This window comes from Mastomys coucha, unplaced genomic scaffold, assembly GCF_008632895.1.
Source record: "Mastomys coucha isolate ucsf_1 unplaced genomic scaffold, UCSF_Mcou_1 pScaffold12, whole genome shotgun sequence".
Classification (NCBI taxonomy): domain Eukaryota; kingdom Metazoa; phylum Chordata; class Mammalia; order Rodentia; family Muridae; genus Mastomys; species Mastomys coucha.
In genome coordinates, this window is record NW_022196894.1 from 34,371,391 (window position 1) to 34,387,495 (window position 16,105).

General features: G+C 43.1%; 1 protein-coding gene across 3 annotated transcripts in view; it reads right to left on the bottom strand.

The window, feature by feature from the left end:
• The window catches only part of Casr (calcium sensing receptor), a 77,528-nt gene that overhangs the window by 22,698 nt on the left and 38,725 nt on the right, over nt 1–16,105 (bottom strand). For all 3 annotated transcript variants that reach the window (XM_031363803.1, XM_031363802.1, XM_031363801.1), the window contains exons 2-4: nt 8,546–8,972; nt 5,661–5,967; nt 356–1,240 (exon numbers count right to left, since the gene is read on the bottom strand). In XM_031363803.1, the coding sequence (XP_031219663.1) occupies nt 356–1,240; nt 5,661–5,967; nt 8,546–8,730 (1,377 nt within the window). In that variant the 5' untranslated portion in view covers nt 8,731–8,972. The remainder of the gene's footprint in view (nt 1–355; nt 1,241–5,660; nt 5,968–8,545; nt 8,973–16,105) is intronic.

The following is a 16,105-nucleotide window of genomic DNA, read 5'->3' on the forward strand; positions in this document are numbered from 1 at the left end:
GAAGAAGAAGAAGAAGAAGAAGAAGAAGAAGAAGAAGAAGAAGAAGAAGAAGAAGAAGAAGAAGTGGCTAGTAGGTCCTTGTCTCTGCTTGCTGGTTGGCCAAGAAGTGAACAGTTCTCTTATGCCACATACCGTTATGGCTATGATGTTCTTCCCAAGCACATGGGACCAAATGTCCCATAGACAAGACCCTTGGAGACCATGAGTCCAAATAAATCCTCCTTTAAGTTGGTCTCTCAAACACTTTGGGTTACAGTGCCACAAAAGTAAATAATGTAGTCATTATGTTTCTTTTCTGCGCCACCCCGATTCTGCTTTATCACACAGAGAACTAGTAGGTAAGTGAGAGACTTACCTGCCAGGCCTCAACCTTCTTGATGTCTGCACAGGACCCATTGGTGAAAAGCCCTCTTCCGGGTAAGCAGGTGTATATATCTTGCAGGGCATGCGCAATGGAGTAGACGGCTAAGTACACGTTGTAGGATATCCGTAAATGTTCGTAATCCATGTAAGGGGTCTCCACACTGTTGATATTCTCATCCCCTGTGCAGAGAGGTCGGAAGGCAGTGGAGCTATTGAGTAACCTGTTGCCACCTTCCTCGTGACTTCTCACAAAGGTGTCCACCGGTAAAGGGCCTTTGGCACCTTCTTGCAGGTGGCAATTAAATGTTTCTTCCCAAAACTCTTTGGCAAAACCATTGTGGACAGACTTCCTGGGATGGACTTTCTGTAGGAATTCTCGGAAGCCTGGAATCTGGCCAGCCTTCAGACCGAACCCAATGGTGCCCCCAACTACATGGAAGTACTCAGGCATAGCAATCAGGGAGGAGCTGGCCCAAGCCTCGCTGGCCAGCCAGATCCTGCCTGTGATGTTACGCCGCACAATCTCCTTAATGAGGGGTTCTAGGTCTGGGCCACTGGAGAAAACGACAATGACCTTGGCTGTAGAGTTCTGGATCACTTCCACTACCTGCTGGATCTCTTCCTCATCAGAGTACTGGGAGATGAGCTCACTGAAATCGATGCAGATGTCCCTCTCCTCCGCTTCCTCTCGGAACTTCTCAATGCCAGGCCTGCCATAGTCGTCGTCAGCTGCAATTGTGCCCACCCAGTTCCAACGGAAATACTCGATAATGTCAGCCATCGCTGTGGCCTGGTGTTCGTCATTGGGAATGGTGCGGAGGAAGGATTTGAACTGATTCTTATTGCTGAGGAGCCTGCTGGAGGACGCATAGCTCACCTGGGAAAGAACCAAGAACTCTGAGTGAGTGAGAGTGCGGTGCCAGACCAGTCTTGAGGATTAACGAAATGTCACTTATCAAACGTGTTCAATGTGGGCAGGATGGAAGTGTGAGAACAATCAGGCAGTTCCACCCCAACATGAACCCCCAAGCACCTGTTAGTTTATTTGGTAAACTTCCTAATTCCCATGATTCTTCACGATGATGCTTTCAAAACTGCTGCTAGCAATAGACGTTCCCCCTTCAAAGTGGAATGGGCCTCTTTCTAAAGGAGCCTTGTGACTTCTACCTTCCTCTGAGGTGCCTCTTTGGTTACACTAGATCTGTGTGCTCACTCGACACATGCTTTGCCTGTTGGGCCCAGGTTCAGGTCTGAACATTATAGCTTCCTGCTTACTGTTATGGATGCTTTGTACATAATCCAACGTCTGGGAGAATCGGCTTTCCTATAGTTATAAACTTTCGGCTCTTCAGAGGACGCCCAAAGAGGTCTCTACTCCGACTCTGCCCACTTTTTTTTCTCTTTCCATTTCCCAGCATTCCTCTCCTACTTCCCCCCTTCTTTAGATAAAATGAATACCAATTGCAGTAAATCCACAGAGCTGTTTAGCTTCTAGGTGCAGTTAAGTCAATCAGGCTTAGTAATGTAAACTCATTTATCCCATAGTGCAATAACAATATCGAACGTCACTATCACCAGAAAAACACCTTTCTTTCCCCTGGCTTCCCAGGCTTCTCGGTGCTACAACTACCACCCAAACCAGCTTTCTTTGCTCAACTGCAGGTGATGACTAAGACTACTTGTCCAGACTCTGATGTGAGTCTCAGAGACGTTATAGAGGCTGAAAGGGAGCCCGGAGGAGGTGCGTTGTTGGTTGGTCCCCACTTTTGCACTGTAGGCAGCTCTACATTTGCTCATGGGAAAAAATTTCCATTAGAAACAGAAATTTTTTGATGTTCAGAGATCACTGTTTACGGAGCTCTGCAACATTTTAAAAATATATATCACGGCACGGGAGATGGGTGATGGACGAGCTGACTAACCCTAGCAGGACTCTCAGGCTCTCCTCTCCCCAGGCCCCATTTAGTACTTGAAAGTGTCAGAGAATCAACACCCCTGGTTGGGCCCCTGGTAGCACCCCTGGGAGTCATCATAGCTCACCACCTAGGGAATCCCAAGTTATCAGAGCATTTCTTCTGATGAACAGACAGTTTTCCTCTTAATAGAGTCCTTCTGGGAAGTGGAGTAGCATTTAACAGCCGCTGTTCTCTAGTTCCCTAGGGCACCCTGAAACTTCTTCAGAAAACAAGCCGAACTGGTCATCAGGGATGCCTTTCATACACTTCTTACTAATGGGAGTAATTAGCTTCATTTGGGCAATCTTTAAAATAAATATTTCCAACAGGCGTCTTTTTCATCGATTTAAAGTCTTAATATGAAAAATATCCAAGATACTGGGCTATGAAAGACTCAATCAAATTTGCCAAAGGTAACTACTCTGATAAGGCTTAGACACTCTAATATGAAAGCGACAACTTCTTTTTTAAAATCTGAATAATCCCCTCCTGCTTTCCTAGATGTTCAGGATCTAGGTGGCTAGATGAAGTGATCTGTGTATGTGTTTCTAATTTTTTGAGAGCCTGTTTGGAGGTCCTAGCAAGGGAGCTCAGTTACTCAGCTGACTGGCCTTCCTCTCCTTAGGGGAGGGTCCTCTTCGACCATGTGAGCAGCTTCAAGAAGAATGTACCTGGAGTGGTTGGGGAGGAAGGGGACACTTCCCTAGCCAGCCAGATCAGCTGAATCAACCCTGGCGATCAATGGGGTAGCAGATGTCCTACCCAGATCCACATTATTAATTTTTGAAAATTTGGTTTGTAGGGAAAAAAAAGAAAAAACGAAACTGGCTTCAGAGTTGGGGATTTGCTTTGTCGTTTGCCTGTCATCGCTCACTTCTTTATTGACTTTTGAAAAATGGACCAAAAATGTTTATAAAAGGAAATAAATTGAAACTCATAACTCATGCTGCCTCTCGTGGATATAGTCTCTTAATGTATTACATATATTTGACCTGTTTTCAAAAGACAACCTATAAAGTCAAGTAAATGTCACTCCATGTCCTCCCAAAACAAAAAGCCTTTAAAAACACATCAAACTTTCCTTGACAGAGGGTGAAAACAACATGGAAAATTCAGACTAGCCATCCGGGCCAGTTTCTTCCGGCTGATCTTTTTGTTATATCCACAGGGTGGCGTGATTGACATAATAAGTAACAGGGCTGGGCTTGGGGCCTTACCCAGACCAGTGTTTTCTAGCCCTGCAGTGCAATTCACTGGGCAAGGATCCAAGTTTCAGATAGGCTGCATCCTAGCCTGTTAGGCCTTGAGCTCTGCAGGGTGGACCTAAGCAGCTCGCTCAGTGAGTCTAACTTGAAGCCACAACAGAAAAGAACTCCTGCTGAAGATTGACAAATCATCATCACCGGCATCCTCATCATCCTCTTCTTCCTCATTATTATTACTTTGTTGTTGGTGGTGGTGGTTTTTGTTTTTTTGTTTTTTGTTTTTTGTTTTTTTTTTTTTTTTTTTTTTGGAGACAGTGTTTCTCTGTGTGGTCAGTGTGCTACATGTTTAAATCTGGCAGGCAGACTGTGCAGCGTTATTTTAAATGCATCATGAAGGTAAATCCAGACAGAGTATCACTTTGTAGCCCGCCCACGCTGTAAAGCAATCTGATCTCAAGTTCACAGAGCGCTCCACTTGTGGGAATTAAAGGTGTAAGTAGCAGGCTGGCGAGATGGCTCAGCGGGTCCTGAATTTGGATCCCAGCAACCACATGGTGGCTCACAACCACCCGTAATGAGATCAGACGCAGCCACACACATGATAGCTCATGGCCATCTGTACAGCTACAGTGTACTTGTATACATAAAATAAAATAAAAGAAATCTTTTAAAATGTGTAAGTAGCCCCACACCCAGATAGCTGCAGCCTCCTTTCCACTTTGATCAATCCTACTCTTCTTGTCTTCTAGCCATGCAGAAGTGAAGCTCTCCCCTCCTATTCTTTACTTGATGTCATTCCTATCTTCTACCACTGGGCTGACGACTTACCTTCATGGTGCTTTTAAAATACTGTTTCACAGTCTGCCAGATTTAAACATGCCCAGCACATTGACTAATGCTAACTGGGTAAGAGGATTTTGGTACAAAAGTGACAGAGCCGGGGCTTTCCTGTGTGGAACATCTTTACTTCCTGCAAGTGTAAGACAAGAATGCCTCTGTTGTTACCAGTCTGCAAAAGGATTAAGGCTCTCAGCAAAGAAGCAGAGCCCTTGCAACAAGAGAAACATGAATTTATTCATAGGAATTTTGATTATTGTTTCGAATATTAAACACTGAAGAATTTTGAAGCCTGATCCTTAATTTACAATTGAAGGCCATATCATAACCAAACTGATTCTATTTTCTTATCCGCAGATGTTTAAGCTACTTGCAATTTTCACTGTGACAAAGTGATATAATAGATCTCTAGTTATTAATCCAAAGAAAGGCTGACTTGAGAGGCCATAGGGCTAAAGGGGGAAATCAGGTAATACAACGGCATTTAGAGTTTACTGTTGTTTGGTGTGGGGGAAGTGGAGTACAACTTTGAACCAATGCTTATAATAAAAGACTTGCTTTGGTGAATGATTAATATTTGAAAATATACCTCCTGCCCAGGAGGAGGATATGAGGGCATGCTCCATTTCAGAATGCATGACACAGTGATTAAGCTCCTGTACTACGTACGGGGAGGCAAGCTTTGTTTCCCCCTGAATGAAAGCTGATAATAAGAGGAAACTTTGAGGAAAAAGAATTAGGAGCAGATATTTTTGATTTGAATGGCGAGAATCACATCATAGGATCTTACTCCTTTTGGTAAAAATAGAAGGCCAGTTACTAAAGGAGCGACATGGGAAATAGCGAGAAAAAAGATCCAGTTGCATACATGCGAGTTATGTTGAAATGAATATTGGAAGAACAGAGAAGGTCTTGTTGACATAAAGGTCTTAGCGACCCCCAAGTGCTCCTGACACAGTGCCCAACTACCTTTGTGTCTATGGAAGGCCTCAGAGGACACTGCTAGCATGCAACTCTTCAAATCTGCTTCTCCTGCTCCCTGAGTTCGGTGCCCATCTAAGGAGATGCCGCTTGGGTGGAGGATAGCTCAGAGGTTAAATGGTTGAACTGTTTTTTTTTTCCCCAGAGAACCCGAGTTCAGCTCCCAGGACCTGTGTTGGGCAGCTCACCACCACCTGTAACTCCAACTCCAGGAGATCTGACATCTCTGATCTCTGAAGGCATCTGCACTTGTGTACATACTTAACACACACATAATTTAAAGTAATAAAAATAAGTCTTAGGAAGGAGGTAGCATTACCTGGGGGATATAGAAAAGTCCCAGCAGGTTGGCTACCGCTGTGGAGACACCGGAGCCCGTTGCTCCCACCACGGCGATGGTCGAAGGGATGTGCTCAGAGCAGTTGCAGAACTCATCCAGGTTCAAAGAATCGATTTTGTTCTGGGCAACAAAACTCAAGGTGGCCTCCAGCGCCTTGGAGACAGTGTTACAGGTGTCAAATATCCTATATCCCAGGGTCATGTTGGGAAGAAGGGCGGGGCTGCTGTTTATCTCCTCTATGGCAAATATCATGGCTTGTAACCATCGGAATCCACGGAAGTTATACCTGGAAGAAAGACATGGATGTGGTGGGAGGCCCTGTCGGAGTAAGGACTGTCAGAGTTGGGCTTGAAATTTGGCTCTATTACCCTTCATTTTTATAATGTGCCCTTTGAGGTTCAACGTCCTCTGTGTAAACAGGAACAACACTTTCCTATTAGGCTGCCTTTGAAGATGTCATGAGATAGGGAAAATTCTCAGCACAGTGCATTCCCTTTGAGTTATGGAATAAGAATGAAAGTGACTGTTACTGGTATTTAGTTGAATAATTTATAGCTGCATTCTCTAGCGTAAACTTTGCTGTAGCTGGTGTGAAGGGCTAAACGGAAGGCATGGCTGGGTGTGGTGGAACATGCCTGTGTGGTATGTAATTATCAGGTTGGAATGGCCAGGTTGTAAGTTTGAGGCCAATCCTGGGCTACATAGAAAGCCTCCCCCCCCCAAAAAAAAAGCACTAAGGGACTGTAAATAGATGAAGATATTAATATGTGGGAACTTAAAAATAGCCTCAGATTTGCAGATTTGTCACAAATTTAGATTGTGACATTCCTGGAGGTTAAAGCAGAAAGTAAAATGATCCTTTTGTAGATAAATATCAAATATTTATAGAACTGCAAACAGAAGGGGTAGGAGATGCCTTAAGAATTCTATGTGTTGGGCTAATTTGTAATTTTTGCTTCAAAAATATGACCATTGCTGCTTTTAAAAGAACATTATTTTAAGTTTTTTTTTTTTAAATCAAATAAATCAACAAAGAAATAGTGTCAGTTTTCTTTCTCCCTCGCTTGGGAGGCTGGATAAATGTGCTGACTTGGCAAATCAGGGTTCAGAGGAAAAACCATTAAGAGAGGCAGGCTCCTTCTCCTCTGCGTTGTGGGCTCAACTCAAACTCAGAGACAGGAGGGGAAGTCTGGCCCATTGTATTCTACTGTATAGTCAGGCTTCCAGAATTCTTGGTCTAACCTTGGATGTAAAAATTTCCATATCACTTTATATTTCTTTCAACACATAGTTACTTATTTCAAACTTGTAAGATTATTGGGAGATACTAGATTACTTTTAAAATATTAATTAAATATTATATTTATATATATAAAAAAAAACACCGCTCAACTGGTTCCGCTCTCGCTAATACATTTTCAGGGCAAGCATTTTGTTTGAAAGGCTGTTCCGTAAGGAGCAACACGGACAGCATTTGTCCATGTGGGCCATATGAAGATACAGTCAACTTTGATGCAATCCTACACTTAGTTTTTTCCATATACATGAGAAAAATGCCCCCGGCTGTCCTTATGAACAGAAATCCATGTTTGTTGGGATAACATTGACCATCACTTTCCAGCTATCATGAAGCTCAAGGTGAAGGCTGGGTCCCTTCTAGAAGCTTTGGGGTGCAGAGGGAAAGCGAGGCGCTCTGAGAAGCCGAATCATATGTGATGTGAGTTCATAGCCTCTGAGCTGTCTCCTGTCTAAGCCAGGTGACACTCTGCTGACCACATCCCATTATGGAGCTGTTAGCAAGAGGATGCTACGTTCTAAAGGAGTCATGGTCAAGGAAGGAGCACCAGGTGGGGGCAAGCAGAATGGTGAGGGGCTAAAAAGTCACACAGGGCAGGAACTGATGAGAAAACTGAGGCTATCGGCCTGGAGAAGAAAAGATTTGGAGGGACATGTTAGCTGTCTTCTGGTGTCCTGAGAGGCCACAGGATACTTAAGTATTCTGTGATGTCTTATCTGTGCTGGGTACGACCTCTATGTGTGACAGAGTCAAACGTGGATAGTGTCAGGGAGTAGGGCACAGGAAGGGGTTTAGCTTCTTAAGCAAAAGACATTTAACAGAAATAGTTTCAAAATGTAGTGGGCTGTATTTAGAAAATGCTTGCTTGGGTCTCAGGGGCTACCTGCTTCTTTCAGCTCTAAATGCCTTTATTAAAGAGGAACAACACCAAACAGAGCAAAGCAGCCAAGCCCCAGGGGTCACTGGAGCACACAGGTCAAAGAGGAATTTATTACAAAAGTTTATGAGCTAAAATGAACTTCTGTCTGTGCCTGTTTAATTAATCAGCTGGTGAATGGATAAATGAATTAATATTGCAGTGTTGAGGACTGAACACACGTACATTCTAAGAAAAGCTGGGCTCTAGGCTAAGTTCCCAGCCTTATTTACTTATTTACTTATTTAGTATCTGTTTGTATTTTGAGACAAGGCCCTACTACTGAGACAGGGTCTTGGTGTATAACCTGGAACTCTCAATCCTCCTGTGTCCAGGTTGAAGTTGCAGGGTGTCCTACCCTGCTCAGCTCGACTCGGCCTTGGTCTTGAATTGAGCAACACTACTGCCAGACGCAGACATCATATGAACAGCGATGCTCTGGCTACCAAATTACTGGCCCTTGACAGGCCTGGTATTTTCTATACCCGGTGTTTTCCTTAAGGAAAGAAAAGGAGGGGTCAATAAGCCTCAGTATGATAACCAATTGTTTTGAAAAAAGAGAGAAAGGGTTTGTAGTGCTCTTTTGGGTCCCGTGCAGCTTTTTCTGTAACCATCCAAAGATGAAGATACCTGGATTCAGCCTTCCCTTACCTAATGCACTCCACAGACTCTGGTCTCGACTTCAGATCTTGATCTTTGGCAGCTACTCCAAAATGGATAGGAAAGAGACCTCCTAGGATAATGTCCCCCTTCTTTTGGGCTCGCTGGTCGGGCCCATAGGCCGAGGAGTGCCAGGCAAGAGCCAAGAGGGCCAAACAGCAGCTGTATGATGCCATGGCTCTGCCTTCTCTCCAGGGGACAGATAAAGGTGTTAGTGGTTTGGGGCCCTGAGAACTCCACGCCCCTAGGTGTGGTTCACGCCTTCTGGTGGAGATACATTTCTACAGAGTGGTTAATGACAGAACAGCAATGATGGCCTTTGCATCTCCATTTCTGCCTTCTCTGTTGCAGAGGTGTAGGGTGGTTGGTCCTCGAGTCCTGAGAAGCGACATCATGTAGAGACTGCCGGAGATGTTTTCTAAAAGAGACAAAGTGGATTCAGCTAAACCTATGTTCCATTTTAATATGATGACAGAAGTAGCTCAGAATCCCCATTTAGAGGGGCTCAGGAGGAGCAGATTGAGACGCAGGGCTTCGAATCACAATTCTGCAGTACTACATGTAAGATACAGACAACTTCAGTTGCTCATACTGCAGAAGGACTATATCCAATTCTGAGAGGCTGCATTCTAAACAAGCACAGCCTGCTGTGTGGCTGCTGCCTGTAAATCACTCATCGCATGAAGGGTGTGTGGAAATGTCCCAGAGTAGCAGCTCCTTCAGTTAGAATACCAATGGTGCTTTATTTACCCATATACTCCTATAGAAACACAGAACAAATTTCGTTTAAGTTTAAATCTGACTTCAAACCAAGCAAAAATGTAAGAAAGGATCATCCATTCTTCATTTATTTTGATAGCTCCTTCCCCTTTTAGTGAAGGTCTGTACTCCCAGTTTGTAATGTAATGATTTACAAGGCTTTTATGAACATTTCATTTAAAATGTAGCATCTTAAATGGTGGGTTGCAACATAGTGGGTCATGCAATGAAATACAAGGGATCCTGGAAATTTTGACTAGGGCTAGCAAGATGGCTCTTTGAGTAAAAGTGCTTGCTACACAAGCTGATGACCTGAGGATCTGAGTTCAATTCCTGAAAGAGGAGAAGGGACTCTTAAACTTTTTTTTTTTTTTTTTTTTTTTTTTTTTTTTTTTTTTTTTTTTTTGGTTTTTCAAGACAGAGTTTCTCCGTATAGCCCTGGCTGTCCTGGAACTCACTCTGTAGACCAGGCTGGCCTCAAACTCAGAAATCCACCTGCCTCTGCCTCCCAAGTGCTGGGATTAAAGGCGTGCACCACCACTGCCTGGCCTGGGACTCTTAAACTTTATCCTTTGATCTTAATATGTGCACAGTCGCAAACACTAGCCCCTGAACCCCCACACAATTTTAAAAGGAAAAAATGGCGACATTAAAGATTTTCTGAAGAAGCATTGACTATACATTAATTCTAATTAAATGCATGACGGATCTGAGGCTCTTCTGGCAGTACTTAGCCCCGCTGCATCATGTGAATTTACCACCACCTTGGTTCTGAGCACACATGTACTTTGGCATTAGACTGCCATTACCCTGGGTGACAAACTAATGCTTCCAGGAATGCCTTAGCTTGGATTCAAGACAATTGTGGGTGTGGACTGCAGTGTTTTATTGAACATACAAAGTGTTCTGCTCTCAAACATAATAACTTAGTTACAGAAAGCAGACATTTTCTACTTCCTTATGGCCACTCCTTGGCATGTGTTGAAACATTGTATTTTCACATTGTATTGTGTCAGAAGGTTTAATTTTTCAACATTGTCATTTGAGTTGCTGATTTGAATGTTTTGAAGAAGTGAAAACCATTCAGTGGATTTTGGCTTGGGATTAGGGCAGGTTTTCAACAATTTCTGAGATGGTCCTAATCAGACTTTTGTCATTTTGTACTACGTATTTATATGAAGTGGCATGTTAAGCACTGACAATTACAAATCAAATATCAATGAACTCCTGACAATGTCGGAGGTGAGGCATAATTTTTAGCTGAGATTTATTTATGTAAACATAAACAAGTATAATCAAATAAGTATGCAATTTGCTGTTGTCTTTAATAAATGTTAAAATTATATGTATACTAAATGTCCTATAGTGTTTTTTTCCCTTTTTTATTTCTTTCTTTCTTTCTTTCTTTCTTTCTTTCTTTCTTTCTTTCTTTCTTTTAAATACAGGGTCTCTCTGTAGGCCTACCTGTCCTGAAGCTCTCTATGTAGACCAGGCTAGCCTCAAATTCTCAGAGATTCCCTTTCCTCCTCCCAAGTGCTGGGATCAAAGGTATGCACTACTATGCCCGGCTCCCAACCAGCTCTAATTGTCAACTTGACATAGCCTAGAGTTATTTGAGGAAAAAGTCTTGTTTTAGAGCTTGGCAATATAAGGTTTCCCTGTGGGCATCTCTTTGAGAGACTGGCTTTTATTGATCCATACAGGATGGCCCAGCCCCCTGTGAATGGCACAGTTCTTTGGTTCGTGGTCCTGGGCTGTACAGGAAAGTTAGCTAATTATGGGCCTGCAAGGGCACTGGTATACAACACTCTTCCTGGCTTCTGCTCTAGGTTCCTGGCCTTGATCTCTCTCAGTGAAGAACTTTGACCTTCAAGTGTAAGATGAAATAAACCCTTTCTTCTTTTAAGTCTCTCTCTGTCTCTCTCTCTCTCTCTCTGTCTCTCTCTGTCTCTATGTCTCTCTGCTTCTCCCTCCCTCCCTCCCTCCCTCCCTTCTTCCCTCCCTCCCTCCCTCCCTCTCTCTCTCTCTTTCTTTCTTTTAAGACGGGATCTTACTGTATAGCTCTGGCTGTCTGTAACTTAATCTGTAGACCATGCTGACCCCGAACACACAGATCACCTACCCCTTCTTCCTGAGTGCTGTGAAACTAAAGCCGCGCACTACCACAACCTGCCTCTCTAAGTTGATTTTAGTTAGATTTCTTTAAAGTTACATCAACAGAATGAAACTAGAACAGTAAATAATTGCTTTAGACACCTTCCTTTCTGATTCATTATCAGTACACATTTTATTTGTGTGACTATTTTGTATGCCTATACACCTAAGGCCATATCAATTTTTTTTTTTTTTCAGAAAAAAGTGGGATCAAGTGAAAAGGTATAAGAAGCCCCAGGATGAAAGTTTCTGTAAATTATGGAATTTACTGGCTCGGGGGAAACCTTTCTGCTGTAACCTCTTCAGCCTGCTAAGACACCTGGGCTGTTTCCATCCTACATCCCATATCCCAGAGCCCTCCTGGGACTGTCAAATGTTGATTGCTTTTTGATATTGGCTCCATATTGTCTTTCTCAAGTTCAGGGCCAAGGACTGCACTGTCAGCTTCCCTGTCAACTGGACATCTTCACATGGATCACCCTCCTGAGCTGCTACATCTTAACAAGTCCTAAATGCCCCTCCCTCCAAAACTTGCTCTTCCTTGAATGTTTCCTATTACAGAAAATTATTTGACACCCATCATGAAACAGGTTTCTTCCTTGCTTCTCTCACCGTCATGATCACTGCAGAATTCTTTCTAAATCTCCCAGGAATCCACCCAATTCTCCCTACTTTCAAGGGCATCTGAAGTCTTTTTTTTTTTTTTTTAAATCTGAATTTATACATTTCTTCCTGGCTTGCCTTCCCACTGTGAGGGAATCTATATTTTCATTGTTTGGTTTCTTTAGTTTTTGAAACAGGTCTTGCTAGGTAGTGCAGACTGGCCTACAACTTGTTATCTAGCCCAGGCTGTCCTCAAACTTGAGATTGTCCTGCCTCACTCAGCCTCAAGGTTTCTGGGCATGCACCACCACACTCAGACCCACTTTTAGTGTCCACACTGCAGTGTGTCCGCAACCTTTCCCAGTTAGCAGAAGGAAGGGTTTGGAGCACAGGCTTCAAGTTAGCCCTGGCTTTGACTGTATTTCTACAGTCCCAGTGTGGGACTCCGGTCAAGTTGCTGGATCTCCGTGAACTCAGTAATACAATGCATGGAGAACCATCAGCACATGTAAACCTCTAGAAATGGTTAGCTGTGGCAAACCTCTTTCTTGGAAGTTTTTGTATTATACAAGGCCACATAAGGCCATGTTCACACAGGTATAGGATGTACTTTGAGCACAGTCTGTCAGCCCTTGCACCCTGCCTGATACTTGTCTCTTCTCCCCCTCCTCCCATTGGCTCCCTTTGTTCCCAGTTTTACTTTCATTTCTTTAAGAAAATTTAAAAAATTTAACTTGATGAGTATGAGCATGTCTGTGAGTGTATGTGGTGTTTGTGTGTATGTGAGTATGTGTGTGTGTGTGTGTGTGTGGTGTGTGTGTATATGTGATGTATGTGTATGAGTGTATGTGGTGTGTGTATGTATGGGTGTATGTGGTGTGTGTGTGTATGTGGTGTGTGTATGTATGAGTGTATGTGATGTGTGTGTGTATGTGGTGTGTGTATGTATGAGTGTATGTGCTGTGTGTATGTGAGTGTATGTGCTGTGTGTGTATGAGTGTATGTGGTGTGTGTGTATGTGGTATGTGTTTGTATGAGTGTATGTGCTGTGTGTGTGTGTGAGTGTATGTGGTTTGTGTGTTTGAGTATATGTCTATGTCTGTGTGTGTCTGTATGTGTGTGTGTTTGTGTGTCTGTGTCTGTATGTGTATTTGTGTGCTTGTGTGTGTATTCATGTGCAAATGTGTGCTCAAGAAGTGTGCTCCAGAAATTGGAGATTGAATTCCCTGGAACTGGACTAATAAGCAGTGTGAACTGCCCAACTAGGAAGCTTGCTACCAAAACCTCAGGTCCTCTGCAAGATCAGGAGGCACTCCAAACTGCTGAGTCATCTCCCCACCCCCCCACCCTCCCACCCCCTCACCTCCCCCACCCCGTCTTCATCCTTTTTGTGGCTGAAATAATCCCACTGTGTATACAGACCTCATTTCTAAACCCACCCCTGTGTAGCTGTACATTGGGGTTGTCTCCGCGCCTTGGTCTTGTGGATACTGCTGCGGTGCTGATGTGCAGGTACTTGTGTGATGTGCTGATCTGGGGTCTTTAGGGTAAATCCCCAGGAGTCGTAGAGCTGAGCCATATGGCAGAAGTGTTTTTAGTTTTTTTGAGGAAACTTTACTCTGATTTCTATAGAGGCAGGACCATTTTGCAGTCCTACAAAGGCCTCACCTTCACATCCTTGCCAATACTTGCCGTCCCTTGTTTTCTTGATGCCTGTTCTTCTGACTGGAATGAGGTAGGCCTTCAGTATAGTTTTTTATATGTACTTCTCTGATGGCTAGTGCTGTTGACAAATTATTATATGCTCATTGGTTATTTGTACTTCATCTTTTGAAAACTGTCAGTTCACTTCATTAGCCCGTTTATTGATTGTTTGGTGTTCAATATATTGAGGTCTAGTTATGAATTCTTTTTTTTTTAACAATGATGTCAAAAGTGTACACTGGAGAAAAGACAGCTTTTTCATCAAATAGCACTGGTAATACTGAATAGTCTGCACACAGAATGGAACTGCGTCAGTATTTTTCACTCTGTACAAAAATTGATTCCATATGGACCAAAGACCTTAAGCTAAGACTTAATACTCTAAAACTGAGAGAAGAAAAGGTTCAGAAAACACTGTTAGGACCCTGGGCACAGACAAGAACTTTGTGACTGGAACTCCAGTCACTCAGGTAACATCACCAATATAACAACGGGAATTCTGTACAGCAAAGGACATGGAATGAAGAGGCAGTCTAGGGAACGGAGAAACCCTGTCTAGCTGTACCTCTGACTAGTTGCTTTCTAGACTGCTGGTCTAGAAAAGCTTTGAAGTCTACCCTTAGCCCTACTGAACTTTCACTCTCCAGCCTCCTAAGAGACTCTAACAGCCATTTAGCCAATTTCATTGGAATTCACACAGGAAGAGAAATCAGAGATAATGAACTTCCATGAAATGAACTCCAGAAATGCCCAAACGTCCATGATCACTCTAGTTTTTGGACTCCAATCTTAGTTTTGGATATTTGGCTTCATCATATGGACATGGCACTCATGCTCATCTATACAGTTTAATATAAAAGTGTACAGAGGCCTGGTAGTATAAAGATGATAAGCACATATATAATCATATATAATTCTGTCCTTAGGAGCCCAAGGCCAGCGGGTGGGAACAGTAATTCCTGTAGAGGGGCTTCAGCATTTACCTCCACGGAAAGAAGTAAAGTACAAGCTGCCCCACAAAAAACAAAACAAAACAAAACAAACAAAAAAACAAAACAACAACAACAACAACAAACCTGAACTTTCTTTCTTCATACTAAATCCAACCATAACTCAGGCCCTGTCCTTAGCACAATGTCTAACCAGTAAATGCTGTTTGTCAAATGAAACACTTAGGAAGAGAAAGTGTTTGGAAAGATACAGACACTTCTGTGTTGATAAGCTATTGTGTTAGCTCTTGCAAACTCCAGTCTATTTTAAACTGGGCAATGATTTGGCAAAGAAGGTAACACCGAAGTCCACTTTGTAGGTGAGAAATAGGTTCTCTGCATATGTGGCTTACTCAAGTGAAAAGGCTGGTAGTTGAATTAAGTATGCCTCAAGAACTCAGAAGTTTAAGGAGTCCTGTGCCCTGAATTAGGTAGAAGTGAGAACATTGTGGCCAGCTGGAACTACTAAGACCTCTTAAGGTTTTTCTAGTGACAGATTAGCTCCTAAGCGAAGTTTATGAACTTCAATAATTCACTCAACAGAAATAGGTAGAAGTGATAACATTGTGGCCAGCTGGAACTACTAAGACCTCCTAAGGTTTTTGTAGTGACAGATTAGCTCCTAAGTGAAGTTTATGAACATCAATAATTCACTCAACAGAAAATTCATGGCGAGAAGTAACAGGCATTGGAAGATGTGGGGTCAGTTTGCAGCAGCAATGGAGACTGCCAGCCTAATGTAGTCTCTGTGCAGCCCTTGCAGGTCCTGACTGGTGACTGATTTGCTTTCAGAGTTGAGAGTCATCCTAGGTCCTCCCCTCCATCTCCTCTCCAATGCAGACCCTCCTCTGCAATGCTGAACTCATGCCTTCTCCTGCCTCCTGTGGTCCCTGAGTTAGACTTCCATCATCTTCCCTGCAAGAGCATCCTTATTTCCTCTCTAGCTCTTGCTCCCTTACCTAGGCAGGACAATGAGGGCAGGACCAAGTTCATCCACTTAATTGTGGGTGTTCGTGGCTATGACGTTGGCTTATTTCAGCTTGTAGCAATGGGACTATAAAAGTTTGTGAATAATCACTAACAGTACTTTGTATTTTTAAAAGATTTATTTTATTTATGTATACATGCCTCTCTCTCTCTCTGTCTGTCTGTCTCTCTGTCTCTCTCTGTGTGTGTGTGTATCTGTGAGTGCCTGGGGAGGTCAGAAGAAGGCAACAGATCCCTTGGAGCAAGAATTATAGACAGCTGTGAGGTACCCACTGTAGCTTCAAGGAACTGAACTCAAGAGTAGTAAGCGCTCTTAACCACTGAGCCATCTGTTCAGCCCCAGGGCTTCAGTTTT